At 32.3% G+C, this 25,985-nt stretch overlaps 2 protein-coding genes across 2 annotated transcripts; both read left to right on the forward strand.

Annotated features, from left to right (window-relative positions):
- The first annotated feature begins 824 nt into the window (after positions 1–824).
- Positions 825–10,075, forward strand: LOC7475903 (glyoxysomal fatty acid beta-oxidation multifunctional protein MFP-a). The gene is made up of 18 exons (XM_002314341.4): positions 825–1,075; positions 1,751–1,822; positions 1,946–2,011; positions 2,094–2,150; positions 2,254–2,321; positions 2,401–2,482; positions 6,017–6,072; positions 6,176–6,478; positions 6,563–6,649; positions 7,132–7,306; positions 7,415–7,536; positions 7,641–7,804; positions 7,903–8,157; positions 8,303–8,424; positions 8,591–8,712; positions 8,861–9,009; positions 9,090–9,228; positions 9,690–10,075. Exons 1-18 carry the CDS (start codon positions 970–972, stop codon positions 9,723–9,725), a joined length of 2,181 nt encoding a protein of 726 aa, XP_002314377.1. The 5' UTR covers positions 825–969; the 3' UTR covers positions 9,726–10,075.
- A 12,395-nt stretch (positions 10,076–22,470) lies between these two features.
- Positions 22,471–24,477, forward strand: LOC7496686 (uncharacterized). The gene is made up of 2 exons (XM_052456159.1): positions 22,471–24,078; positions 24,271–24,477. Exon 1 carries the CDS (start codon positions 22,812–22,814, stop codon positions 24,036–24,038), a length of 1,227 nt encoding a protein of 408 aa, XP_052312119.1. The 5' UTR covers positions 22,471–22,811; the 3' UTR covers positions 24,039–24,078; positions 24,271–24,477.
- Positions 24,478–25,985: the final 1,508 nt, after the last annotated feature.

The following is a 25,985-nucleotide window of genomic DNA, read 5'->3' on the forward strand; positions in this document are numbered from 1 at the left end:
TTTTTTTTCCTTCTATTTTATTCATTTGGTTTCACATGTGTTTTTATTATATTTTATTGATTTTAATAAACAAGTTTGGTAGACACAAAATGATAAATGTATCATTTTGTGAGATTAAATATCTTGATGTATATCTATTTTTTAATTTTTTCAGTTTCTCTTTTAATTATTGTTAATAATTTTTTTTATCTAATACATAAACAATTATTAGATGTTTAGATAAAATTTTTAATTTATAGTTATAATTTTTTTATGTAAAATTATATATCAAAATAATTTTTATATATAAGTTTTTTATTTTAAAAAAAATTTATGAATCGCTATAGAATACGGGTCAAAGGGACAAGTAAAATAAATAAAATATGTAGGTGTAAATCGAAGTAGTTGTAAAGGACAACAAAAGAAAGGTCGATATTAAGGCCGGGTCAAGTGCCTGCACAAATCAAAGCAAATGGCATAGAAATGCGTGAGCTTCGGAATCATCGACGAACTCCAAACTTGGGCGTCTAGAATATCCAATCTGGCTGCATTCGTGGCATGACACGATCGTTAGGATATTTAGAACTTCGAGAATGAAAATAACATTAAAGAAATAGTAGCAAGCCCCCCATGTCCATGACGCGCAAGTAAAGCGCGTGGAAGCACGTTCCGCAGTGGATTCCACTGGTGTTTTTTTAATGGTATTACCACACGTGGCTGGACTAATTTATACAAGGATGACAAAAATAAAAAATAATAATAACTGGCAGGTACGTTCACTGCCTAAAGAAACGCAAGTGAAGCTAAGGGATTGGAGTTTGGATAGACGCAACCAAAAACAAGATTGCCCGCTTGCTATAAGTTTCTTTCTAACTTGAAACCGCTGCAACGTGCCAACGTCGCTCTCTCTGTTTTAAGACACGACACCGAACCTCGTTAAGACTCACAGGAAAAGAGAAAACAAGATTGAGAAGATCTCAGAAGGAGAGAATGGAAGGAAGCAGGACTAAGGGAAGAACCACAATTGAAGTTGGAGCTGATGGGGTGGCTTTAATCACCATCATCAATCCTCCTGTTAATTCGCTCTCTTTTGACGGTATCACTCGCTCTTCTTCTTTTTTTTTCTTTATTTGGTTCGAATTAAGTTAGATCTTGTATATTTAGTTCGTTTTATGTGGACCCTTTTGATTTTCAATCTTGATTTCTTGTTTTATGATTGGGTGGTGGGCTAATTTTTATGTGTAGGATTAAGATTTTCTTTTTTTATGAATTGGTGGTTGTTTTTGTTTCAGGAAACTGGATTCTGTTTACTACTTGGTCCATTTGATTTATCATTTCGCATTTTAACTTCTGTTTACCAGTATAAATAAAAGATAATTTTAACAAGTTGGTGTGTAATTTGACAATTTAGGATGGCATGCTGCATCTTTTATGGGGTAAAGGGCCTCTATCATCATAATCTTGGTGTTATGATTGTTTTTTCAAAGAATTAGGAGACTATCCTCGAGGTTTATTATCTCGCTTTGAAAAATATTTACGTGATTTGTGTAATGCTACAAGTCTGTTAACTTGGTTCTGGTTTAAGCTAATGATTGGAAGCATTTGAAAATTCCTTTCGGGTTCCAGGTGTATTCTTATTCTACTCAAATTTGTGATACAATTCGCATAATCTAGACTTGCTTGATGCTGCAGTTACTTATTTTTCAATTAAACGATGTTCTTCAATGATAGTGATCAAATATGGAACTTATCCCTATTGCTTTCTGTCCAGTGTTGTACAGCTTGAAGGACAGTTTCGAGCAAGCTTTAAGAAGAGATGATGTGAAGGCGATTGTTATTACAGGTAGCTATTTAAATATTTAGAGATTATTCATAAAAATTTCAAGGAGTTTGCATGACATTTCCAAGCATCAGAACTGAATGAGAATGTGAGATGCCAAGCTAACATCTCATGTTAATGATGCAGGTGCAAAGGGCAAGTTCTCTGGTGGCTTTGATATTTCTTCATTTGGAGGAGTTCAAGGGGGAAAATGTATGTTCAGTATTTTATATTTCTCATGCTCTAAGATATTCTTACCTGTAACTCCAATAAAGTCCCCGTTATGTTTTCTCAGCGAATGAACCGAAGCCTGGTTTTATATCCGTGGAGATTCTCAGTGATACTGTAGAAGGTACTCTTTTGTTTATCCTTCTTCATTCCTGATGGCTTAAATGTCCTCAACAGAAGTTTCATCGACATATTTCAGCTATTTGAATAGTTGCTTTGCTTTCCAGCTGCGAAAAAGCCTTCGGTTGCTGCAATTGATGGCCTTGCCTTAGGTGGGGGACTAGAGGTTGCAATGGTATGTCTTGCTATATATTCTTAATTGTATCACTTTATAATTGATTTCTTCAGATTATCTGATATACTTGCTATGTCAGGCATGCCATGCACGTATCTCAACCTCTACTGCTCAATTAGGCCTACCTGAACTTCAACTTGGCTTAATTCCTGGTTTTGGAGGTATGTCAGCGAGATGTTTACATTTCTTGTTTTTTGAAGGTCCCCAGATTGACAGCCTTTTTCTGTTTCTGACATCTCAATGTGCTCTTTGTAATTTCAATAAAATTAAAATTTCTGCATTGTCGTTTGCACTTTCCTGTAATGGTCGGTGGTTTGCAATTTGGTTATTTTGATCAAGATGGTAACTGGTAAGGAAAATCTATAGATGACCTTTTTTTTTCTTGCATTGGTAATGTATCAGGTGGAAGGGATAGTAAAGCATAGTGCTCACTAAATTAGAATTGATGAGTATATAGAGTGAGTAATTGCTTTTGAAAGTTGTAAAATCTGCATGACATGACACCTTGGCAAATTTCAAAAGTTAAATGACAAATTTCAGCATAAGGATGTTCATTCTTGTAAAATCTAACAGCAGGTGTTTAAAGACAACATGTAGTAGGGAAATAAGAATGTTGAAATCATTTACTTTCTAGACAAATAGTGATAAATCAGTGATGATTTCGAGAGTGAGAAGTAGTTTTGATGGAGGACAAGGTGAAAGTCAGTTAAGATGATATGGTGTGTGAAGACATGGTAGCCATGAAATTGAGATAATGTGGCTCGTGATATGATATTCTCATTGGAAGGGACAGTGTTTGGTTTCCATCTTGTTGAGGCAAATGACCCAAAAAATGATTTCCATGGTCATGATATGAGAGCCTAATGACTATTCACAAAAACTAAATCAGAAATTTTGTCTCTTACATCATAGACTTGTCATTTATTTTTGTCGTTAAATATGCAAAAAAAAAAAGAAGAGGAGGGTTTGTGTACAAGTAGCTCATTTAGCTCATCTTTTATCATTCTAAGTGAGTAAAACCTGTTAAAGAACTTGTTGATTAACAGTTGTAAACGCAAAATTGAAGGAAGAAACTCCTCATATCCTTTAATTAAGATTATAGGAATAATGGTTGCATTCTTTGGTGTTTATTGTAATTGTTTTAATTAAAAGAAAAGCTAAAATGTGTTCATTGTAGATATGCCTTTGTTTATTGTGGATTGTAATAATAAAATGATGATCTTGCCCTTGAAAAAACTCTCAGAATGTTGCCTTTTTAGGGGTAAAATGGTTTGTAAATTTGTCATTTGATAATTGTTCAGGGGTTTTATTATCTTTTTATCATGTTTATGCACGGTAAAATGACTTTGCTACTCTTAAAAGCAAAAAATCATTTAACTCTGGTCAAAGGTCTTTTCAGGCATTTCACATTTTGATATACAGTAAAATTACAAATTTAACCTTGAAGTTAAAAATTTTAAGCCATTGTCATAGAGGGTATATTTGTATTTTCATATTGTTTTTTTTTTTGTAATTGTTGGGTTTGTTAGGGGTGATAAAGTAATTTAGCATTTAATTATTATTTTTTTGTTGAAAAAGCTATTGTTGGTTTATCGTCGGTGGCCCTTTCTCTCTGTTTTTTTTAATTATTATTTCTCTCTCCTACCCCCATAAAACTAAATTCGTCCCTGATTTTTGTTGGTGTTTCAGAATCCATCCTTTTAGTTTTGATTTTTTTTATTTCAGTCATTTCTTTTTTGTTAAAGTTTTATTTGTTTTCAATTTAGTCCTTCACTTCAATTCTAATTTGTGTATATGATATTTTTTTATTCGGTTCTTTTACTTTTGATTTTTGATTTTTTTCCTTGACTCTTTTTTTATAGTTTTTAATTTTATCATTCAAATCAAATTTATTATTTTTTTTCAATAGTAATAATATTTATTTCAGTTTGTTTGGTCCTTCTTCTTTTGATTTCTTATTTGTTTTCTTTGCCCTTTTATCAAAGTTTTTATGGTTTTTAATTTTATCCTTCAAATCAAGTTTATGGTTTTTGTTATTCCAATAACAACAATAATAATGGTAATTGTAGTAGTTGTAATAATAACAACAGTGATAGTAATAATGATAATGATACTAACAATATTATTAATAATGCTGCTAATAGTGATGATAATGTTAATAATGGTGGTAATAATAATAGTTTATTATTATTATTATTATGGTGATAGTATTAATAGTAATAGCAATGACGAAACCAATAATAATGTTGATAATAATTATAGTAATAGTAGTAGTTTTTTATGACAATAATAGTTGCAATGATAATAATAATTGTGATAATAATAATAATAATAATAATAATAATAATAACAACAACAGTAATAATTGTGATAGTAATAGTAATAACACTATTAATAGTAATGGCAATGGTAATAATAATAGTGGTGGTAATAATAATAACAAATGATAATATTAGTAGGATTGTAATAATGATAATGATAGTAATAATACTACTAATTGTGATAATAATAGTGATAATAGTGGTGATAATAATAGTTTATAATAATAATAATAATAATAATAATAATAATAATATTTTATTATGATGGTTGTAGTGGTTATGATATCAATAATGATAACGATTGTAACAATAATAACGATACTAATAATAATACGATTAACAATAATAACGATACTAATAATAATAGTCGTGGTAATAATAATAATAATAGTGGTGGTGCTAATAATAGTGCTAATAATTGTAACAATAATAACGATACTAATAATAATACGATTAACAATAATAATAACAGTAGTAATTGTTTGTTATAATAATAGTACTGGTGGTTATAACTGTAATAATAATAATGATTATAGTGATAAGAAAAAAAATAATGGTAATATTAGTGGTGGTAGTAATGATAATAGTTATAACAATATTATTAACAATAATAATGATAATGATAATAATAATGGTAATAATGATAGTGATAGTGATAGTGATCACGATAATAATACTACTAATAATGATGATGAAAATATTACTTATTGATAATAATAGTAATAGTGATGGATGTAATGATAGTGATAGTAGTAGTAATGATAATAATAACAATAACAATAATTATAATAGTAATGATTCATCATTCAAGATTAGATTTGCTAGGAATTGAGTTTCACTGCTTTTCCATGTGTGGTATTTCCGATCTAATAACCCGGATTACGGGTTTGAAAAGTTTACTTGGCTTGACATCCTTTTTTATTTTTTACCTTATTGTTTTTTTTCCTGATTTTATTGTTTAACATTATTTTTTAAAAATAAAAAAGGGTCATCCAAGTTTCCTTTAAACCTATTAAATAAACCAATTTACATTAAATTTGTTCTTATATAGTTTAATTGGAAGCTTGCTATAGGCAAAGATCCAAGTTAAGGGCTTTAAAAGATTGATCTTCTTGCATGGGTTTAATAGCATTGCAAAAAAAAAAGCCTTGCGCTCTTAATGTTTTTTATTTATTTTATATTTTTAAAAAAGTGGTTTGGCCTGCGGCGGAGTAGAGCAAATGAACTAGTGTTTGCCTATTTGCTGTCAATTCTTCCTTTAAGAAAGATACAGTATACTTCTTGGATTTCACACATGGTTATTGATTGGACTCATTTTCCTCAAAAAAGGGATTTCTTTTCTTACTTCCAATCTCATGTATCTGATTGGCTCAGGAACACAGAGACTTCCACGTCTTGTAGGTATCTCAAAGGCCCTTGAAATGATGCTGGTATGTTGTAGCTAGGTCTTCTAGTTGCTTGATCCATGTGATTTCTATAGTTTCACAACTGTATAATATCTAACTAATCCTCCCCTCCCCTCCCTGCTCATAGACATCAAAACCAGTTAAAGGTGAGGAAGCTCATGCTCTGGGTCTTGTGGATGCTGTTGTTTCACCAAATGAGTTGGTAAGCACTGCACGTCAGTGGGCCCTGGATATCTTGGAGCGTAGGAGACCATGGATTGCTAGTCTTTACAAGACCGAAAAATTAGATTCCCTTGGTGAGGCAAGGGAAATATTCAAGTTTGCAAGAGAACAAGTCCGGAAACGAGCCCCCAATCTAACACATCCTATAGTTTGCATTGATGTTATTGAACACGGCATAGTTTCTGGTCCGCGTGATGGACTCTACAAGGTCCCTTACTGGTCCTCATTTTTTTTTCTTGTGCCTCTAATTATAGCCAGTTAAACCACGTGATAAGTTGTCTGATGTTGGCAGGAGCTTGAAAGTTTCCATGAACTTGTGCGTTCTGACACCTGCAAGAGCTTGATCCACATCTTCTTTGCTCAGCGAGGAACAACCAAGGTGCTAGTGCAATTTTACTCGTGGAATTGTTGGTTATTCATCTGCAATTTTCAGTAGATATAATATGGCTTCTACCAGCTATATTAATATGGTTTTGCCACCATTGATATTCTAGCAAGATATACATGGTCAAGTTTGCTAAGTCATCTTGTTGTAAAGTGTTTTGTGGATGCTCTTTTTAATCCTTGAAGTAAACAAGTAGGTTCATTCATTCTGATTGAAGCCATGAGTTTCAATAGATAGGTTTGGTTTCTTGTTAATAAGTTCTTTCTTTGAGTGTGCACCAAAGTTAGTTTTCTCAAGAATTGATGTGAAAAGAAATTGGTGCAATTGAATTTTTAAAGCTCTCAATACAAGTAATGTGACTCTCTGGAATCTGAATTTGTGGAAGATATTTGTCTGTTGTTCAAGTTTGGTCTGGGCACTTTAACACTCCACATGCTTTCACTTCAAAATCTTGAGCAGCTCTTGATTTTGAACAGGTTCCAGGAATTACTGATCTGGGCTTGGTACCTAGACGAGTGAAGAAGGTTGCTGTGCTTGGTGGAGGATTGATGGGTTCAGGGATAGCAACAGCATTAGTTCTCAGTAATTATCCAGTGATCCTGAAAGAAGTAAATAACCAATTCTTGCAGGCTGGAATTGGTAGAGTCAGAGGTGGGGCTTGAGATCCACTTTTAATTTTGTCATCTTGTAACCTAGCTCTCCTTTGGTTTTACTTAATGAAGTTTTATGGTTGTGACAAGCTATTCTTTTTTCATGCAGCCAATCTCCAAAGTCGTGTCAAGAAAGGAAGAATGACACAAGAAAAGTTTGAAAAAACCATGTCTCTTCTCAAGGGCGCCCTTGATTATGAAAGCTTTAAAGACGTGGACATGGTCATAGAGGTATACTTGTTCATTTGATTTAACTCTCTTTTGGTGCCATTGAATTTTATATCCTGAAATTAAACAACTTCATTTTGATTATTTGTTCTTGATGCTTGACACAGGCTGTGATTGAAAATGTTTCTTTGAAGCAACAAATTTTTTCTGATCTAGAAAAATATTGCCCACCTCATTGTATACTTGCCAGTAACACCTCCACTATTGACTTGAACTTGATTGGAAAGCAGACCAAGTCACAAGATAGGATTATTGGAGCCCATTTCTTTAGGTAATATCTGGTGTAGAGCTATCTTCTATGATTTGTTAATGAACTGTGTTCTGACCTTTTGTTTTTGGCTTAACCAATCCTTTGTGCTTCTGATTCAGTCCGGCTCATGTTATGCCACTTTTGGAAATTGTTCGTACCAAGCAGACATCTCCTCAGGTAATTGTGGATTTGCTAGATGTTGGGAAGAAAATCAGGAAGACTCCAGTTGTGGTTGGAAATTGCACAGGCTTTGCTGTCAACAGGATGTTCTTTCCATACACCCAAGCTGCTCTTTTACTTGTTGAACATGGAGCAGATCTTTATCAGATCGATAAGGTGATCACCAAATTTGGAATGCCAATGGGCCCTTTCAGGTAACTAATTTGTTGGGAAAACGTAACCATTTTTCCCTTGTTGCTGGAGAAAATATATTTCAGTTCATCTTGGTATTGCTTCATAAAATGTATAATTTATAATTTTTCACATTTTGACCTCTAATTCTTTCACTTGTTCATGCAGGTTGGTTGACCTGGTTGGGTTTGGTGTTGCAATTGCAACTGGCACGCAATTTGTTGTGAATTTCCCTGAGAGAACCTATAAATCAATGCTTATCCCACTAATGCAAGAGGATAAGAGAGCTGGTATGTTTCCTACCTGGTTAATCAATTAGTTTCCTCCAGATGAAACATGAATAGAATGTAAAACTTTAGCTGCAGAAGTTTAGAAGCATGTATTGACTTTTTAATAGGATTTTCTAAATGACTGTTTGTCTCTGAAGCAATTCCATAATTACCTTGTAAATTACAGGTGAAACTACTCGTAAAGGATTCTATTTGTATGATGATAGGCGTAAAGCTAAGCCAGATCCTGAATTAAGGAAATACATTGAGAAAGCAAGAAACATTTCTGGTGTTGCCAATGACCCCAAGGTATTATCTCTCCTTTTCTCACTTACTGCTTGTAGTTTTAGTTGTCTTTCTCGTTCTACCTTTATGGATCCTAACCTCAAATAACAAAAAGCATATGCTCGTGGATCTATCTATTGTTCATTCTGGGTCATTAATCTTTTTGTTACAGCTTGCAAAATTGCCAGAGAAGGACATTGTAGAGATGATATTTTTCCCAGTGGTGAATGAAGCCTGCCGAGTCTTTGCCGAAGGAATTGCAGTCAAAGCTGCAGACCTTGACATTTCGTCTCTAATGGGAATGGGTTTTCCACCTTACAGGTTTGGTTTTTTACAGAGTGAAAGGGTTTCTTTCCATATTCTAGGCTCTTGCTTTAATCAATTTGTTTTATTTGGATCAGGGGGGGGATTATGTTCTGGGCTGATTCTCTTGGATCCAAGTACATTTATTCAAGATTGGAGGAATGGTCAAAGACATATGGAGAATTCTTTAAGCCCTGTGCCTTCTTGGCTGAACGAGCTGCAAAGGGTGCTCCTCTGGTAAGAGACCTGAATTTGTGAAAAATGCCATATTACATGATTAGAAAGTACGACGAGTACATGAATTATAACATATCATGCATTGGTTTATCATCTGTTTTGCCCTTAAGATTGCCTAGGACTCGTTGCTGAGAACTTATGCTGTAGAAACACCTTCATGCCAGATGAATTATACCTGAATTATAACATATTTCTCTCCCAACATTTCTGAAACCATACCCGCCAGTTCAGAAGCAGGCTTATTTTTAATAACTGAAACAAATAAAAACCAAGCAACAAGTTTGTACTCTCGATGGATCTTTTACACGACTATAAATTGCTCTCGACAAGTCAGCTGTGTCGTGGCTCAATGAAAGCAAGTGCCCATTTGCTAACCAACTACAACATTTTTAGCTGATTGCATGGCTGTACTTGCGAATCAATACTGGATCTCAAATGATGTTTGCTCTGTTTTGTTGCAGAGTTCTCCGGTGGACCAAGCAAAGTCTCGGCTGTAAGATCTTACTTGCCAGATGCATTGCCAACTATTGGAAATTCTTCTGGATGCTTTCCTTTCCTCCGTCGTGCTAGTCAGAGCGCTCAGTATATGAGCCAAATAATATACGTGTGATGAAATGACTATGCTAAGTTGACAAAATGTGAGAGCATAGACAATAATATTTATAATCAGGCGAATAAATACAAATTAAATTCTTAAAGCAAAGATTATTTTACTAACGTGGGAATGATGACCATAATTGATCTTGAGAGATGTTAATATATAAACAGTAAGCAGTGTGGTGAATCTGAACGTTGATTTGCCTCTATGCAGTTGATGGGGCTAATGGAAATTGAATAGTTTCGAGCATTGGTTAGTGATTCTTATTTTTTCCCTCACCTGTGTGCATGTGATCTCTGAGGTTCTGGTAATGAACCTTGATTTGCCACATTTTTTGCTGTTCAGAGCATAAAATATGGATGGTTATGTGTGTAGAAAATAATATTTTATGTGTTTTGGTAATATTATTTATGGAGGCAAGCATGATAGATATAAAGCCTATTTGGGAGTGTCTAAAATATATTAAAATAATATTTTTTATTTTTTAAAAATTATTTTTAAAATTAATGCATCAAAATGATTCAAAATATATAAAAAAAGTTCATTTTTTTTAAAAAAAATATTTTTTAAATTTTTTTAAAAATACAGGTTGGCTCGTATTTTTAAACACTCTTATAGAATGATTACTTCAATTTATTTGATAGATTATAGAATTAGACTTATTTGATAGATTATATAAGTTTGTGGAGAACCTCATGTTAATGATTGATTTTCTCAAATCAGAAAAAAAACAGATAAGAGATTTTAATAATAAATAAATAAAAATTAAGAAAAAAAGGTGGTGCCCAAGTCAGGCGGCTTTGAAATATATATTAACATCAACACCAGTACCCAGAGTTATTAAACCTGACCCGGCTTGGCGAGTTAATCATGGACCCGGTGGCTAGACCGGTTTGGGTTTAATAAAAGACTGGCTGTGGCAATAGCCCAGCCAAACCCGGGCGACCCGGCGGGTCGACCCATGACCCGAGCGAACCCGGACGAGACCCGGTTTTTTTCTTCCAAATGTGGGATATGAAACCTATTAATATATATATTCTATGTTCCCAAGAAAGACATTATATTTTTTTAATGTTGGATAAAAAACCTTTTGGTTTAAATATTTCAACTTAAAAAGAATAACATAGTATCTTTTCAATGTGAGATTTGAAACCCTTTTGTATATATACTCTATGTTCCCATGAAAAAAGTTATGTTTTTTCAATGTGGGATTTGAAACCCATTAGTATATATACTCCATGTTTCCAAGAAAAAAATCATGTTTTTTCAATGTGGGATAAAAAACCTTTTGGTTTAAATATTTCAACTTAAAAGGATAACATAGTATCTTCTCGATGTGGGATTTGAAACCCTTTCGTATATATACTCTATGTTCCCATTAAAGAAGTTATGTTTTTTCAATGTGGGATTTGAAACCTATTATTATATATATTCTATGTTTTCAAGAAAAAAAGTTATGTGTTTTCAATGTGGGATAAAAAACTTTTTTGATTTAAATACTTCAACTTAAAAGCTTAACATTATATCTTTTCAATGTGGGATAAATTTTTTTTTTAAATATTCTTTTAAACTTTATTTTTTACAATATGTATAACATATATTTACACTAATTTTTTCATATAAAATATTAAAACTTTAATATTTTTTAATTTTTTCGGGTTGACCCATGAAATCCAGAACCCAGCCCCTTAGCCGGGTCAACCCCGGATCAGGTTTAATAACTATGCTATGAACTAAAATAATCTCATACTTTCAAATTATATTCTCATGGTTTCATGTGTTAATATCATGGAGATTTACTGTAGCCTTGTTTATTCTCTTCATAGCTAGTTTTTTCCTTCTTGGTCCCAAAATCCTTAGTTCTTTACAAATTGGTCATTATACTTAATTCCCTTTTAATTTCATCCTTTTTGTGTGTTAATATCTGTTTTTATTTATATTCACTCGCTCATATATGATGTAGAGTGTTTTAACTATAAACTAATTTTGTATATATATAAAATACAATTTAAATTTATTATAAAATAAAAAAGTAAGGATCACGATACAAATACAGTTGTTTTTACAAAAAATGCGGGAAAAATCAATCATGTTCCTCAAGTTTTGAATTATACACTTGTTATTTTTAATTTTTATGTTTCCTTTCAAAACATTCTTTTTATCATGTTTTAGTCCTTGAATGTTGAGGAAAAAGAGAAAGAAAATTGTCAAAAAAAACAGTGAAAAAAAAAAAGTGATTGGTTAGTTATGTTCTAGCCCTTAAAATAACAAACTTGATGTAAATGAATTTGTTTCAAGAAGATGAATTTAGTGAATGAAGAAGATTTCATCCTTAAAATGAGCTAAAAAAATTGATCAGACATATTAATTTATTTTTTTATTTATAATATGTTTGTTTATGTGATAGTTTCTGTTTTTAAAGCAAACCATAAAAACATGTTTGGTTAATATCAAAACACGGCTTTGTGAACGTAGAACTTATTGAAAGTGCTTTACAAAAAGCACTTGTTTGATGTTTTTTACTGAGTTGCAATCTTCTTTAACAACTCCTCTCCAGATCAAAAAATAAAAATAAAAAAAAAAACCTTTGTTTTTTATAGTTATAAAAATACCTCCTCATTTTTCCCATCCTCTCTGTGTCACCTTCTCCAGGCTCTTGTTCTCCCTACCCCGTCGTTTTGTTGGTGTCATCCTCTTTTGTTCCTTCCTCAAATATTAGGTTACCCCTTCTCCATCCCTTTCCTCTGTGTTCTCGTAAATTGGTTAATTATTTAAGTTAAAATATATTATTCTAATGTATTAAAATTGCTATGCAAAATAAGAAAATACTATATCTTTTTTTTGTCATTTAATTTATAATATTAATTTCAACAACATTAAAAGTGATTTTTTTTTTAAAATCTTAACCCTAAAATCTACCGCAGAAACAAAAACATAATATGGTTTTTGTTTTTTAAACAGATTAGAGAATGGAAAGCAACGTTTGCTACTCAGTCGAGAGCTCTTGAGTTATAGATAGAAGTTGCTTATGTGGGAATGGAAAGCATGACACCCACCAAAATTCTCATACCGATCCCAGCTGCCAATCCTAGCTTGGTAGCCGAGAACGGAAGTCAACCCTAAATCATCTTTTCATCCCTAGTACCTGCTGGATTGTAGTCTAGTTCGGGCGGGCTAGTGATTTTTTATTTTTTAAAAAAATAATAATATAACAAAAAAAATTTGAAAGATTAGCCTGAATTAACTAAAATTTACTTTTCGATCTACAACCTTAGTTTTTAGTGGAAAATTAAAAATTAAGTTTGATAAAACTTAATTTAATCTAGGCTAAAAAATTAACTTGTCCGTACAAAGAAAAATTGTTTTTCTATAGATAAACAAAAAAAAAACTCGTGTTTATTTTTTAACTTATTGCTCAAGTTTACAGCTAAAAAAAAAACATGTTATGGTCTCATTTAACTTAATATAATGGACCTTTCTTGGATTGCAAGCTAATGGACTTAAATTAATAATCAACTAACATAGTCCAATAATAAAAGAAACTACTAAACAATGTCTAATGAGCCAGAACAAACAAAAATTAAAAATAATTATTCAAAAATAAATAAATAAATAAAATAGAATACTAAAAACAAAGTCTTCATGATAAAATTCATTTATGTTTTTCAACAAAAATAAAACACTCAAAACTCTTTTAAATGTGTTTAATATTGTGGTGTACGATACTTTTTAAAAGTATTCTTTTCATATTGTTTTTAAAATCATTGACATTAGAAAATTAAATTCATAAAAAAAATACCTAGAAAAGCATGAAAAAACACTTTAAAAATCAGGTTATAACTAGGGATGAAAATTCAATCTGAATCCGATGGATACTGACCCGACCCAAATGAGTACGAATTTTTTGAACTTGGTGAATAATGAGTAAGGTATAAATATTATCAAACTCGTTCTAAAACTCATCTCAACCTAACTCGAAATATATATTTATATTATATAAATAAATTTGTAGAATATTTAGATTTTTTTAATACAATATGACATGAATAATGTTTATCATTTAATCTATATATTCACACTTCAAATATATATTAATTATTTTAATTTTTTTATTTAGATTTTTTTAATACAATATGACATGAATAATGTTTATCATTTAATCTATATATTCACACTTCAAATATATATTAATTATTTTAATTTTTTTATTAATTAACAAATTTTTTATTTAATAAATTAAAAATATCAAAAAATAAAATCAATGAATATCTACTATCACCTTAAAAAAAAAAAAAAAAAACCTGTCCAAAGCACATTGTTATCAGTGTGATCGAACGTAGCCGAACCAGAAGAGCAGGAATTAATTGGGGGTTGGGATGGTTTCTGGACTCCACGGAACCCATCTCCCACCTCTCATTTTTTGGAAGTCGAGCTTTTAATTAAGTTAAGGCTGCACAGCGCCTCGCACAAGTAACCTCACGCATGCTTATCAATAATTAAAAAGAAAAAAAAATATAAACTTTATATATATATATATATATATATATATATAAAACAGAGGTTTTTACTTGAGATTTTTAAATAAAAAGAACATTTAATATCAGTCGAATTGCAACTCATTAAAGAATGATCATAACTATTAAGATTTTGTCGCTGCTTTCTGCTGGATTGTCATCCTAATTAATATTGTTCTAATTAAATACAGTAAGTAGCAGCAATTGTGCATCGGTCATGCATATATATCATCAATTTGCAACTATGCCCTGACCCAAATATGTTGAATCAATGGATATGTGGTCACAATTATATTTCTTATCTCCACAGGAGTTTGGATTTTTTTAGTATGTGTTTGATATTAGGGTTGTTTTTGTAGTTAAAATGTATATAAAAAAAATCTTAAATTATATTTTTTTTTAATAGGGAGAGTTTGGAATAAAAGTACGATGTGTACTGATTAATCAAACACTTTTAAATCTATAATTGAAGCAAAACACAGATTGCACAACAAAAATAAACAAATCCTTAATCTCAAAAACCAAAGAATTTTACTTCATGTTTTATCCATTGCTTCTCGTTAAGATGATAAAGAACTCGAAAGTGTTTTTCGCTTGATATTATGGTAGCAGTTGTTTTTAAAAGTGTTTTTCACTTATAAATGCATCAAAATAAAATTTTTATTTTTCAAAATTTATTTTTTATATCAACACATTAAAACAATATGAAAACACACACAAAGAAAATCAATTTAAAACAAAAAAAATAAAATAAAAACATTTTTTTTTCAAACAACATGCTCGAACCGGGACACCAAAACACGGTTTATGGGTCCAAGGCCGTGTAGGGAACACATCGAGCCCATTTTGAACGGAAGTTATCTCTTATACCTCTTGTATCAATCAGCATTGTATTGTTATTTTCCAGAGTGATCAAGTAGAGCTAAAAAAACCCATCATGTCTACTCCATTCTGGTTGTCAATTGCCACAGATACTGATGGCACTTTGTGGACCTGTAATTGCGTCGTTCACGCCCATAATTAATCCTTATCTTTATCTAGGAAACAACACGAGTGGTGGTGGTGGCGGTGGGAGGTGGTGGAGGAGACTAGAGAGCTGCCTTGTCATGCTCCTTCCTGTTCATGCAAATAAACAAATCACCTCTCTACATCCATTAGCATGACCGTGCGTCTGCTCCCTGAAAGCATAAACGGTCCCCTGAAAGTCTAAAAAATAACACCGAAAATCCTCCTGTCCTCTTGTAGTAGTCAAGGATCACAGCCTCCACCTAGCACAAGGCATCACTCTGGCAGGACAAACACCCCGAAGTGAACAGATCCATGAAACTGTATATTAATGTCTGGTTGGACACTTTAGAATTGACAATTCACACTTATTTGAGACCAAATCGATTAATTTAATTGGACCTTGCATGGACTCTCTCTTTAAAGACAATAATTGAGGTTGATAAACAGGGTAACATGGACAAGTCATGTGTTAGAATTGAGAACATGATGATGATTATTATTATTATTATTATTAGATTTATTTCTGAGTTAATGTAAGCCTTTAATTAAGTGGCTGAAGGCTAATTTGGTGGTACGGTTGAGTGGTCATGTCCACTGCAAGAAGACAATCTACAGGCAGCCCTTTTGTTTTTAAATCTACATGAAGATGTTCAGGTAACTTAGGTGAACTCCAACTAATTTTATAAAATTTAAAATTAATAATTAAGTAAATTTTTAGTAGTGTTTAGAGAACTCAAACTTATAACTATTAAAAAATAAATTTAAGATCTGACTAGTTGATTTATCTCTTAGGGTTATCTACAAGCAATTCTTGGATGAATTGACAGTGGTAGAATGATTTTTGAGAATGTACGATAGTATAATAGCGGTTATTTTTTAAAATATTTTTTTATTTAGAAATATATTAAAATAATATATTTTTTATTTTTTAAAAATTATTTTTGATATTAATATATTAAAATATTTAAAACATTAAAATAATTAATTTTAAATTTTTTAAAAAAATAACATAAAAACCATTGAATTGACTAACGGTACCTCTCTAATCATGTGGCATCAGAAATTTTCAGGGGCAGACCACCGAGGCATCAAAACCTAGTTTTCTACTTTTAGGGTTAAATTACGAAAGAAGTCCAACCAATTTGCTCTTGCTATCATCGGCTACCTTCACGAGGTCAAGGTCGGAAGCGACAGAAGGAGTGAAGATCCCAACGAGCAATCCTTTTATCCAACGGTTCATATCAGAAAATCAAGAATATGCTCGAGGAATTCTAATAACAGTGATACAAAACACAAGCAACAAATTTACCTTGCACCATTATCAACTTACATGGAGTACATCGAGTAAGGAGAAATAATACTTTAGAAGGATCCACGTGAATATAAACTATAGTTTTCAGACCCGGCCTGGTTTAAAGTCCGGGTTCTGAGTTTTGATCAGGTTACCAAGTCGCACGGGTTAATTTTTTTTTTTAATCAAAACAACGTCGTTTTAGTAATAAAAAAAACAAAAGTCAACGGGTTGCAACCAGGTCACACTGGGTTTTTCCTTCCCCTATTTTTTTTCAACCCGGCCCGGTTCCATCCCCGGGTTTCGGGTCGACCCGCCGGGCCGGGTTTCAAAACTATAATATAAATAATATATAAAAAAAGATAGTAGATATAAATAATATAGAATTATGGCAAATAAAATCAATGTGTATAAGATTTTAATTCAAGATTTTATTATTATATATATATATATATATATATATATATATATATATATATATATATATATAAATAGTTTGCCCCTTTAAAAAATCTATAAATAATCCAACAAACATAAAAACTGACATAAACAAAATAGAAAACCCAAAAATAAAAATAAAAATAACAAAACTAGCATGAATAAACTATAAATATATAATCCCCTTGTAAAACTAGGTCTTTAGGACTTCCTCATAAAATCTAATGATGATTTAATGATTATAACAAAAGTTATAAGCTTTTTCATTAAGTCGGTCATTCTGCATAACCCGAGTCTCCTATTGGGTTTATCTTTATCCCATCGATTCATAAATATCTGTGCAAGGTTATTCATGTAGCCTGGTTATGGAATACCTGTAATTGACTAATCATAACCACGTGTATTAGTCTACAGAGACTGAAAACAACTCATCTTCAAGTTTTGACCTTCTATTTGCCTACACTACCATTATCGTCGACCATTAAAAAATGATGTTAGTGCATTTGTATTCCATTAAACTCTGGCATGCTAGCACCGTACAATAATCATGCTCTAATAAAGTAAGCCTGGAATACCTTCCAGAACATTCCTAATCTTTATAGAATCATCACTAATCATTAATGGCTTATTCCATACCTTATCATTTCTCATATCATCATGATTCTTCATACTCCTCTTCTTCTTTTTCTTCTCTATAAACTATGATAAAAATAAATATTTTTACTCTTACTCTCAATAACTACCCATCTCTTTTAGATGCCAACATTATATACTTTTTCTTTATATTAAGACTATACATGTTAAATCGCTTGTCATATATGATATTTCTATCGTATTGATATGGCCTACCTAATAATAGATAACGCATATCCATAAATATCACATCATATCAAACACTATAAAAAAAATTCTCTTACCTATAAAAAATAAAACAAGATAGTGTTTGTCCATGATTACCTTGTTGTCTCAATTCAGTCAATTCAGACTAAAGGGTTTAGGGTGTTTTTCTGTGTTGAGATGCAACTTCTCTAATGTCTTGTCCGACACCATATTCTCACAACTACTATTATTGATGATTATATTATATACTTTGTCCTTGATAATACAAGTTGAGTTGAATAGACTAGTGCGTAGCCAATCCTCGTATAAATCACCCTTAGAAGCAAGCAATCTTTTTTGAATGACTAGAATAACATTGTTATCTCTTTATAAAACCTCTTCACTACCATTTGAATCATCGTAAACAAGATCACTTGTCTCTTCATCAAGTTTTTCTACTAACATATTTTTACTTGAACAACTCTCTAACTTATGACACTTAAAATTTGATACCAGTTCATAATATATGAAGCACCAAGATATAAAACTAGATCCAAAACAAGAACTCTAACCTATGGTTTGTTTAGTTATTGATTCAGGTTGAACATATGATTTCTCTTTGTTAGTGCGCATCCTTTATAATTTTGACCAGAGCAAAAGTTATCTTTGTTAGTTACTCTGGTAACTTACTATTCTCATAGTCAAAGCCCTTTAATAGGCTTATGAAGTTGTCCATAAACACTCCAAACAAAACACGTTCTTGATGGATTATCGTAATCCATTTAGGTAACTGGAAACCAATTGTTCTTCCACTTCTAATAGATCATTCCTAACCACTAGTTAGTGAAAATCATTAGTGTACTCGTCGACGTTCATCCCACTTTATCTCAATGTATAGAGTCGTTCATGTAAAGCCCAAGTGCACCTAAAAGAAAACATGTTTCTTCATCTTCCTTTTTATTTTTTCACAATCATTAATCTTTTGTTTACCTTGTCTTTTCTGAGACTTTTTCAATTGCTCCTACCAAACACAAGCTCCCCCCTTTAAAATGATGGCAATTAGCTTCCCCCTTATCTACTCCGGAACTTCTACAATCAATCTTTTAATCTTTTCCATCATCTTTCTGAAAAAGAACCTTCTCATCCTTTTTTACATAGGAATGTCATGTTATGTAACATTTCCAGCCATAATTATTCAACAACACACAATAACTAATCACAAAAAATCACGGAGCTTTGATACCAACTAATATAAATGAAAATAACACAAGAAAGACAATAAGCATAAGTAACATAAAATTGCATCTAATAGGATCACCATATAAAAACCCTAATGCAAAATTGTATTATTAAACAAATTTCTTTTTAAATAGTTTATCTCTCTAAAAAGCTTAAACCTTTTTATATAAATAAACTAGGAGATTCAAAAAATAAAGATTAAAAAGTAACAAAAATAGCCCCAACTATGCTTTTTGTGCCTAATCCGGAGGTCTTTTGGACCTCTACTAGTTACAAAAAACAATTTTCTTTATAGAATTGAGCTTTTAAAACTTCTTAGTAAAATTTAAATACGATTCAATAACCAAATTAGAAGTTATAAGTCATTTTATCATCTTGATCTTTCTATGCAATTAAAACCTTTTCTTGGCCTTAGCCTTATCCTACTTATCCATAAATATCCCCATAAAACTATTCATATAGGTCTATATAACTGACTTATTAAAACCACATGCATAAAAAATATAGATTCAACTTTGGTGATTTTCTTTCTCCTTTAAAATGAAAAAAATCAAATGGTAAAACAATTTAATTAAATTAATGGTTAGCTAACACAAAAGGGAAATAAGATGAAAAATCATTTCATCATCTGCTATATAAAAAATTTCATGCACAAATGTGACTGTTTAGGTATAATTAGTTGTGTACTTGTACAACACTGCATGACAATGTTTTCATGTTAAAAATAATGTCCAAGTAACGTAAATACATTTTAAAGAAAGAAAGAAAAAGTATGTGACTCGAGTTATAGACTAGACCAGGTCAAATAAGTTAGTTTTATTTTAATCAGATGATAAAAAAATAGATAATAATAGCATTTGGAACACATTAAAAAAAGTGATAATGATAACCTAAAACAACCATGCTAATTTAAAAAAATTTAAAAAAATAACTTTAACTATAAACTAAAAGAGGAGGGGGTTTTAATGTACCCCTCACCATAAAACACTCTTCATTGTAATAGTGTTTTGCTTTGCTTTTTATTTTTTATTTTTTTCTTCTTTGATTTTTTTTCAATCAATATTTTTTTTATTTAATGTCATCCTTTAATATTAGATTTTTTTTCTATTTAGTCATCACACTCTCATGACACGGATCCCAAGTTTGACGGGTAACCCGATTTACTTAGATTTTTTTCCTTTTCTTATTTTTTTTCAATTTTATTATTTAATATTACTTTAATTGAAAAATTAAAGTTTATAATTTATTTTGTTTACTTTTTATTAGGTTATCCTGGTCTCATGACCTGAGAATAATGCTTAACGTGTTAACCCGGGTTGACTCAGGTTGTTTTTGTGTTTTTTATTTAATTGTTTTTTTTCAATTTTATCATTTAACATTGGGTCGGTTGGAAATTGAGCTTCATAATCTGTTTTAATTTGCTTTTTATGAGAATATCTTGGTCTTAAGATCAAGGTCATGGATTTTGGCATTTTAACTCTGATTAAATCGGATCATTTTTTTTTCTTTCTAAGAGGTTATATTGGTCTCATGACCAGGTCACAGGTCCTTCAACATTGAACTTGTTTTTTTATTGGGTTGTCCCCGTCTCATGACTCGGGTCATGAGTTTGACGGGTTAACCCAACTGACTTATTTTTTGTCTTTTTTTTAATTGACTTTTTTCTCTAATTTCATCAATTAATATTGTGTTTGATTGGGAATTACGCTTCATGATTTGTTTTGGTTTGTTTTTCACTAGGTTATGCTAGTCTTATGACCCAGTAATAGTGCTTAACGGTTAACTCGGGTTGACTTGGCTTATTTTTTATGTTATTTTTTTTTTAATTTAGATCTTTACAAATTTATCTCTATGGGGGTTATCTCATTCTCAAGATCAAAATTATGGATTTGATAGGTTAACCCGAGTTAAATTAGGTTATTTTTTTATATAAGGTTATCTCGGTTTGATGACTCAGGTCATAAGTTTGGTGGATTGACTCGGGTTGTTTTTTATGTTTTTATTTATTAATTTATTTTTTTACTCTCATCCTTCAATATTGGATTGGTTAGGGATTGAAATTCATAACTTGTTTCGATTTGTTTTTCATGGGGTTATCTCGGTCTTGTGACCTGAGTTGCAAGTTTGACATGTTAACTCGGGTCGTTTTTTAGGTTTCTTTTTAATTATCTTTTTCAATTTCATCATTTAATATTGGGTTGATTGAGAATTATGCTTCATAATTTATTTTGATTTACTTTCTATAGGGTTATCATAATCACATAATCTAGGTCATGAATTTAACACGTTAACCCAAGATGATCAAAGTCAATCCAATATATTGTTATTTTAATATTAAAAAAAATATCATCTTAAAATTTCGCCTAGTCAAATATTGTTTTCACGGCTTGTAACAACTAAAACAAATAAGGTCGGTTTCACTATTCATATAAATAGTAAAACAACCAATTTTTTTTCCAATTTTAAATTTTGTTTTCTCCCTTCAATAAAACTCTTCTATAGCCTAATTAGAAGAAATTGGCTTGGAATTATGATAAAAATACAAAATTGAAAGATAGGGAATCAAAATATAAAAAACAAGGAAAATATATGGCTAACCCCACATTGACGATAATTTTTATTTTGGTTCAAATATTTATTTTCTCTTTTTTCCGGTGCCCAAGTTAAAGAGGAGAGAAAGAAACTCACCTAAAAATGATAAGGAGAGAGAAATCAATTGGTCTGATCACTTTTCAATAAAGAAACTCGTTGTTCTTGATGTCAAATGGTCCCGATGAAAGGAGTTTAATTATTATAGGTTTTGTCTATAAATATGCCTAAAAAAGAAGATCGGGTTTTATTTTAATTTTTTTTATTTAATTAATGTTTTTTAAATATTTGGTTGATATTGAATGGTTTTATATATTTTTTATCATATAATAACATAAAATAAAAATTTAATTGAATATAGTGAAGTTTATAATCTAAGTTACTAGTTTGATAATTTATCCTGAATCTTTTTAACCCATGAAATTAATAATATTATATCACGACAACTCTTTTATAATGTAATTTAAAACACAGACAAGATAAAAAAAAATAATGTCAAGTTTTATTTATTATACCGGACTTAATGATAAATTGCTAACTGCTAAAAAATTTCTGTGACCTAGATATTATTATTTTGCCTTCAGATTTGTTTGTATCCACGTGAAGTAACCTAGTTACTACTGTTAATGATAAGAAATGGTTAGTAAGTGTAAGAGCTAAGAGGCCTATGATCAGTCTCAGAAGGACAGGACAGGCTTTTATAGATTCTTTTGTGTTTGGAAGTGGCAAAGAGAGATGAGATATTATAGTATATTTTATTAGGGTTTTGCTTGTCTTGCTTAGCACTCATTAAAATATATTGGCTAAGTCAGTATTCCACGTGCTCCTGGGGACTCTCCCCTCCTCTAAACTCTTGAATGCACTCGGTATTTTTATCACAAATTAGAATTTACACTGCCTGAATCTGACCGTATGTTCCCTTCCTCCTGTTTCTATCTCTCTTCACATCTCTCTCAAAAACACCAAAAGCTTAGTCAAGAGCTCCTCGACCAAGAAAGACCACCAAGACATCAAGAAAAAGATTTATATTCTATCCAGGAATCATAAAGATTTTGGCTGTGTTGCTGCAGTATTATCGTAGATTTCCATGATGGATATGAAAGGAGGAGTTGGTGTTGGAGGAGGTAGAGTTGGTGTAGGTGAAGAAGACTTGGGGGATGGTATGCAATGCAGTGACCATCCTTACAGAAACAACCCAGGTGGTATCTGTGCCTTTTGTCTTCAAGAAAAGCTTGGCAAGCTTGTTTCTTCTTCGTTTCCTTTACCTATACGTGGCTCTTCCTCTTCCTCCTCTTCCCCTTCTTTTAGATCTGTTATTGGTGTTGGTGGCTCTAGCAATGTTGGTGCAGGTACTTCACTATCACTTGCGGCGCGTCCCACAACAACAAAATGTAGAAATGATGGTGGCAGTAATAGTCACTATCAAGAATATTACACAAGGAGGGCCAGGATCCCTTTTCTTTTGGCTAAAAAGAAGAAGAAAATCATGGTAGCATCATCAACATCAGATCGTGATATTGTTTTCAAGAGAAGCAAATCTACTACAACTCCTAGGAGAAGCCATTTCTTGGATGCTGCTACTGATGATGGTGAGGATTTTAGCCCAAGAAGGAGAGGGTTTTGGTCATTTCTTTATCTCTCGTCTTCGAAGCCCGGTACTTCAACTAAGAAAATAGAAAAGGTGTCTTCCTTGGCTTCAAGTACAAGAGCAATAACCACCACCTCCACAAATGGGTCCACGGTGAGGCCAAAAGAGAAGTGCTTGGGGTCTTCTTTGTCAAGGAAAGGTGACAGTATTGTGGTTGTGGAGGATGACGATGATAGTCCTAACAGCCAAGCAACTGCCTCTGCCTCCACTTTTGAGAGAAAGGTGTCAAGATCTAGATCTGTTGGGTGTGGGAGCAGGAGCTTCTCTGGTGATTTCTTTGAGAGAATCTCTACTGGGTTTGGTGATTGCACTCTAAGAAGAGTGGAGTCCCAAAGGGAAGGCAAGCCAAAGGTCACTTCTGGGGCTTCTCACATGAAAGAGAGGGTCAGGTGTGGCGGTATCTTCGGTGGGTTCAACATAACCTCCTCGTCGTCTTCCTCTTCATCATCATCTTACTGGGTCTCATCATCAGCTGAAGACATGAATGGGAAATCATCAGGAGCTGGGCCTCTTGCTCATGGAAGAAGCAGGAGCTGGGGTTGGGCTTTTGCTAGCCCAATGAGAGCTTTTGGCAGCAAACCCTCTTCAAAAGATGGAAAAAGAAACATCAAGCATACCACTCCAAACTTGTCTGCTATTCCTTCTTTGTTAGCTGTGAGAGGCTAAAGTAGAAGAGTTTGAGACTGCCGGTGCTACAATACACATAGTACATTCTATTATCATCTTGTTCGTTTAATCTGTGCTGTGCTGTTCACCATCTATCCTGGTCTGATCAGTCCTGTCACTAGTGTCATTACACTTTTTTTTTTTTTTAAATTTATGGTTACATTTGGAAATGAATTTCCCAGTAGACAGTTGCTTGTTAAGTGTTATATAATACTCTATCATCACAACCTAGGTGATTCAGTAGACTGCTTGGAGTTGGAGAAGGAGAAGGAGAAGGAGAAGAAATGTTTATGTGCAATATTCTTAGTTATCTTCGTGTGTTCTCTTCCTGTGATTTGCCAGGTTTTTTGTGCTTTATTTTGTCTTCATGTTTAATTATCCTGTATTGTTTAAGCTGTAAGATCTGATGCAATGCCAAAGAAATATGTTTTTCTATGAAGCTAAAGAGCCGAAGACTTGTCGATTGTCACATGTGCACGCACGTTTGGTGTTGCTGGACACATTGCTAGCTAGCTAGCTAGCTAGGGCTATAAAGCCTAAGATGTTGTCCTCCCTCTTAGCCGTTTGAGATTTGGTCAAGTTTTATCTTTGTTTTGGACAAAACTCCATTGATCATTGGAGATAGCTGTCATAACGGTTATAATGATTTTTGAAGTGTTTTTTTATTTATAAATGTATTAAAATAATATTATTTTTATTTTTAAAAAATTATTTTTAAAAAGTAAAAATAAATATAGGCTATCTGTCTCACCACTAAAGTAGGCAATAAATTTTTGCCAGTCTTGGATGGCATCGCTGTACAATTGTATTTTCACACATTTTTTTATTTTTTTTATCTTCAATTTTTTTTTGATTTATTTTTAAGGAAAAAAATGCTTCTACTGAACTCTAACCAGGACATGAACAACTGTAAAAACAAAAGATACTGTTGTGCAGTTATTCGTTCACGGGGAATTGTCATTATAGTTTTTCACTGTCAGGTTCAAAATTAATTATTTTTTTACCTCTGGTATCTTTCCTGCCATATTGCAGGCATTGCATTTCTTGTTCAGAAATTGTCAACTTACGTTGAAATTGACGGTAGTTTTTCTCAGAACGCTTAGGAAGTGAGCTGAGGAAGATGGTCTGTGTTAGCGTGTTTAGCAGTCTCGTAGAAAGTAGATTTTAAGAGAGAAATTATAATCTGAGCTAGACATTCCCAGTTTTTTAAAAAATAATCTGAAAAGAGATGTATAAGATGGTGCATGATGAAGAACACGATTGCAAAAAGACGGAGAAAAGGCTGCCTGGGGAGGGGGAACACAGTTATTGGCTCAGAACATTAATAAAAGTGGACCCTCGATACATGTACTTTTTTTTAATCCCAGAAGCCTTGGATTTTGCCCGTTTGCTAGGTGCCCACAAGCCCTTTAGAGGTGAAAAAAACTTGCGGAGCACTCGATTGGACTTTGGAGCATTGGGAAAGTGCAAAACTTCTCGAGATCCTGGAAGGGAAAACGAAGTTGTGCTTAACAGTGAAATTCAGTTCCTGCAATTTTGGGCTCACTCACTCACGTTCTGTGTGATTTTGCTTTCAGGATATGGAGCCAAGAGAAAGGAAGAACAGGAAAAGGTTCATCCCTAGCCGTATTTCTATGTATGATGGTCAATATTGATTCAGTGCTGCTGCTGGCCCATGTCTCATAGTTCGAGACTTAGGCCTCACGATACAAAGATGTGAAGCAATGATTAGACATGGAGCTCCCCCGGAAATCCCAAGGCTCAAATGAGCCCACTCATTTTCGGGCCTAGTTGTACGATTGGGCTCCATACTCTATGGGAATTGAGATCATGTTTGGACCTCTTGGTGGCTTGAAGGCCCATCAAGCATGTAATGTCTGTCTCCAAACTGGGCCTGGGTTATCCATAAAACCCAACACGACAGCATCCTCGGGTAGAAGACTTGCA

The sequence above is a fragment of the Populus trichocarpa genome, chromosome 10 (assembly GCF_000002775.5).
Source record: "Populus trichocarpa isolate Nisqually-1 chromosome 10, P.trichocarpa_v4.1, whole genome shotgun sequence".
NCBI lineage: Eukaryota > Viridiplantae > Streptophyta > Magnoliopsida > Malpighiales > Salicaceae > Populus > Populus trichocarpa.

What these genes read in the sequence shown, in the direction of transcription:
- LOC7475903 (XM_002314341.4), top strand. Translation starts at nt 970, where the DNA reads ATGGAAGGAAGCAGGACTAAGGGAAGAACCACAATTGAAGTTGGAGCT. An exon ending in TCTCAGTGATACTGTAGAAG is followed by an intron (nt 2,151 to 2,253) that starts GTACTCTTTTGT and finishes TTTGCTTTCCAG; the next exon opens with CTGCGAAAAAGCCTTCGGTT. An exon ending in CTGCAAAGGGTGCTCCTCTG is followed by an intron (nt 9,229 to 9,689) that starts GTAAGAGACCTG and finishes GTTTTGTTGCAG; the next exon opens with AGTTCTCCGGTGGACCAAGC.
- LOC7496686 (XM_052456159.1), top strand. Translation starts at nt 22,812, where the DNA reads ATGATGGATATGAAAGGAGGAGTTGGTGTTGGAGGAGGTAGAGTTGGT.